This window comes from Austrofundulus limnaeus, unplaced genomic scaffold (genome assembly GCF_001266775.1).
Source record: "Austrofundulus limnaeus strain Quisiro unplaced genomic scaffold, Austrofundulus_limnaeus-1.0 Scaffold274, whole genome shotgun sequence".
Classification (NCBI taxonomy): domain Eukaryota; kingdom Metazoa; phylum Chordata; class Actinopteri; order Cyprinodontiformes; family Rivulidae; genus Austrofundulus; species Austrofundulus limnaeus.
This window is the reverse complement of record NW_013952676.1, coordinates 600074-603866: the sequence shown is the minus strand read 5'-3', so window position 1 is coordinate 603866 and position 3793 is coordinate 600074. Positions and strand designations below refer to the sequence as shown.

Genomic DNA, 3793 nt, shown 5'->3' with positions numbered 1-3793 from the left:
AACATTTTCTAACTGTTGACTGGTAAATATAAATATTATTATTCTTTATGACAGTAAGAATAAATGTTAAATATTATTACTAGCTGAATCATCATTTTTCAACAAGCTAAAGTCTAAGTTACAGGCTGACTTCAGGTCTGGTTTAGATCATTGCTACTTATAAATTATGTATTTTCCTGGTATAAATCTGCTGTTTTACATGATTGTTGAATGAAATTAATAGTTATTGATTTATTATAAAAACACGACAGATAATCTGTGAAACAGATCTGGTTCAGCTTGATGTTTATTTATTAGTTTCTATGGTGGCTGTGAGCTGTCGTCCTGTTTGGTCTCAGTTTCTGCTCCTCCATGCTGCCACAGATGTTACCAGTGGACGCTATGGGAGGGGCTCACTCTAGTGTTTTTATTCAAGTCTATGGACTACGTTCAGCATGCAGCCCTCTGCAGTGGAAAGAGCTGAAAACATGCTCTCTCAATGATCCAAACTAAATATAATTGTGCTGCAGGTGTTTAAAGGTGCAGAGAGTCAGTTCTCAGTTCATGTGGAATACAGATGGACTGGTCAGTAGAACTCACGCTAATCTGTCTTTGCTCTCCTCCGGGGTCAACTGGTCAAAGGTCTTGGCCTCCTCCTTGCCCAGGAAGGCCTCGTGGTCGTACTGGTAGCCGTGACTGTCATCGTGGGCGTGGTCACTCAGGTCGGCCTGACGATGGACGCGCTTCTCCTGAGCAGGAACAGCAAAGACCACCGCCGCCAGAGCGCAGAGGAACACCAGTGACCTCAGCAGAACCATGATGGACGTCTGCAGACTGCAGGACCCAAACAGAACCAGGACCGTGAGGACAACTGAATCAGAGTCTGACACTGAGGAAATAAAGATGGAGCTAAAGATCTGGTGGAACTGTGTTCTCAGCAGAACCACCTAAAAACAACAATTCTTCTATAAACACAAATTTATCTTTACTGCTGGGACTAAATAAAGTCTGTCTGATAGAGCTTTAAGCAACATTAGTGGGTGGTGTTCACATGTGTCTTCTTTGTGTGATAGAGCTTTAAGCAGCATTAGTGGGTGGTGTTCACATGTGTCTTCTTCTTTGTGTGATAGAGCTTTAAGCAACATTAGTGGGTGGTGTTCACATGTGTCTTCTTCATTGCGTGATAGAGCAGGGGTACCGTTTTTATTGGCCCGCAGCAAATTCTGAAAATATAACTGAATATGGCCCGCACAAGAATTTTTAGCTCAACTCTGTTGCACTTCTCAGTTTCAACACTGGATGGAGCCAGCCACAGAAATGAAATTATAGAGAAGAAGAAACTTGTGACTGTGACACTCTTTGTCTTTGTGACTGTTTGTCTTCTGAAATGCGCCGAAGAAACAAAAAATAGCAAGTGTAGGAAATTTCTAACACAGGGGGAAAATGAGTATTTTTTCAAAGAAATCAACGGAAAGTGTGTATGTTTGATTTGCAGTGAAGACGTAGCTGTGATGAAAGAATATAATGTCCGTCGGCATTATGAGGCCGGCATTTCGTGCTAACAAAATACAGGAAAATGCCACAACAGCAAGTTATGAAGTCGTTCAACTTATTGCCCAGCATGGCAAACCGTTTTCAGGTGGTGATTTCATAAAGCAGTGTCTCATCAAAGTCACAGAAATAATGTGCCCAGAAAAAGTGTCTGATTTCAACAATGTGAGCTTATCCAGAAATACGGTGGTGTGGAGAATTGAGGACTTGTCGGCTAACATGAAACTTCAGCTGGGAGACAAAGCTTGTAGTTTTGATTTTTACTCGATAGCATGCGATGAGAGCACGGACGCCACAGACACTGCGCAATTGTTAATTTTTTTGTGGTAGTAGCTGATAATTTTTGCTGTACGGAGGAGCTGCTTGATATGATGAGCCTAAAAGGCACAATGACAATAAAAGATATTTTTGAAGCTGTGTCAGAGGCAGTTGAAAAGATGGGGCTTAATGGGACAAGCTGTGTGGAGTAACAACGGATGGAGCTCCTGCCACGACAGGTGAGCGCAAAGGAATGACATCATTGATGTGCGCCAAGGTAAAAAAGATCAAAGGTGAGGCTATCAGGATGCTCTGTATAATCCACCAAGAAGCACTGTGTGCACGATGTGTTTCTCATTATTACAGTAAAACTGATCCATTTATGTTTTCATTATTTTACAGAAAATGGTGTGAAGGACAGTTAACCAACCCCTCACTTGAACTTAAAACCCCGTCTTCACATAGTTGAGTTAGAAATACACAAATCATTGATGTATCAATGTGTCACTTCAAGTGTGTGCCCTTTGTTTATTTTTCTGTATTTGGCCCTCACTAAAAAAGGTTTGGACACCCCTGTGATAGAGCTTTAAGCAGCTTTAGTGAGTGGTCTTCTTTGTGTGATAGAGCTTTAAGCAGCTTTAGTGAGTGGTCTTCTTTGTGTGATAGAGCTTTAAGCAGCTTTAGTTGGTGGTGTTCACATGTCTTCTTTGTGTGATAGAGCTTTAAGCAGCTTTAGTGAGTGGTCTTCTTTGTGTGATAGAACTTTAAGCAGCTTTAGTAGGTCTCTTTTAATCCTGAGTCTGATCTGTTGACAATAACCTCATTAATCACATGTACTGACATGCTGTCTGAATCTCGTCAAACACAACACGGTGCATTATGGGTAACCATCTCTGCTCTGGTCTCATAGCTCCAGAAGTCTTTTGGTTTCTTCAGATGAACTTACCTGGTGCAGCTGTGTGGTTTTAGAGAGGAAAGACTCATCATCYGCAGCCATACCTGTTACTCACTGTCCTGTCGTGACCTTTAACCTTTAACCTTTAACCTTACTAACTGAAACCTGTAGACTGAGCTCTTCCATCCATCCAGTCATTCATTTCCTTCACAAGTWGTGGGTGGAGCTGGTGCCGACCTCCAGCAGTGCAGAGAGGAGGGGACAGTCTGGACAGGGGTTCAGATGGAGTACTGTTTTTTTTACGACCTAACCCAGAGTGATCTTTAGAAGAACGCTGGGACTCCATGAAGACTGGCAGCTAAGATGCTGAATGTAAAAATGACCTTTGACCTTTTCCAGCAACAGTTGCTTCTCTGAGGTCATTGCTGATGTCTTTCTACCTTGTGCTGCAGTTTTTACAGAGGTCCTAAATAAACTGTTACTGTTATAGCAGCTCCTGACAAATTAAACACAAAAATGAGTAAATCAGATTATAATCCACAGCTTTMACTTTCTTGGTCACTGAGAAGACTGCAGTAATGGCAGAGTTTAAATGTCAGCTGATGATCAGATTTTTCTTCTTAATTTGRTCTAAGCAACAGAGAAGTTTAATAAATGAAGGCGCTCCTTCAGTCTAACAGTGTCTGCAGTGAATATAAACTGAAACATCTGRACTTCTAACATCAAGCTAAAGGAGGAAACATGGACTCACCAGCTCCGTGGACTCTTCACGCAAAACTTCCACAGTAAGTTAGAGGAACATCAGTCCGCGTTGGCACTCTGCTGCTTTAAATAACAGAGGCTGGAGGCGGGGCTTGTCTCAGAAAGAGCCAATCAGCGACGGGCCTGGTCAGATTTCTAACCAATAGTAAGAGCCGCCGTGTGGGACTCCGCTTCAAGACAGATTCTTATTGGCTGTTAATCGCCACGTTGTCACGCGCTCTCCCGTTCAGGGAAACTCCTCATTTGCAGATGTTCTTTTAAAGTCTCCCCCCTCCGTCCCGCTTCAAGTATGACACTGATATCCATCTGTTTATTCATCCATTTATCTTTTAATCCATCCATCCATCT

The 3793-nt window shown here is 42.3% G+C and overlaps 1 protein-coding gene across 2 annotated transcripts in view; it reads right to left on the bottom strand.

Annotated features, from left to right (window-relative positions):
* Positions 1 to 3509, bottom strand: part of rcn3 (reticulocalbin 3, EF-hand calcium binding domain) — a 19410-nt gene extending 15901 nt beyond the window's left edge. For both annotated transcript variants that reach the window (XM_014020974.1, XM_014020973.1), the window contains exons 1-2: positions 3435 to 3509; positions 580 to 813 (exon numbers count right to left, since the gene is read on the bottom strand). In XM_014020974.1, the coding sequence (XP_013876428.1) occupies positions 580 to 797 (218 nt within the window). In that variant the 5' untranslated portion in view covers positions 798 to 813; positions 3435 to 3509. The remainder of the gene's footprint in view (positions 1 to 579; positions 814 to 3434) is intronic.
* Between the last annotated feature and the right edge of the window lie 284 nt (positions 3510 to 3793).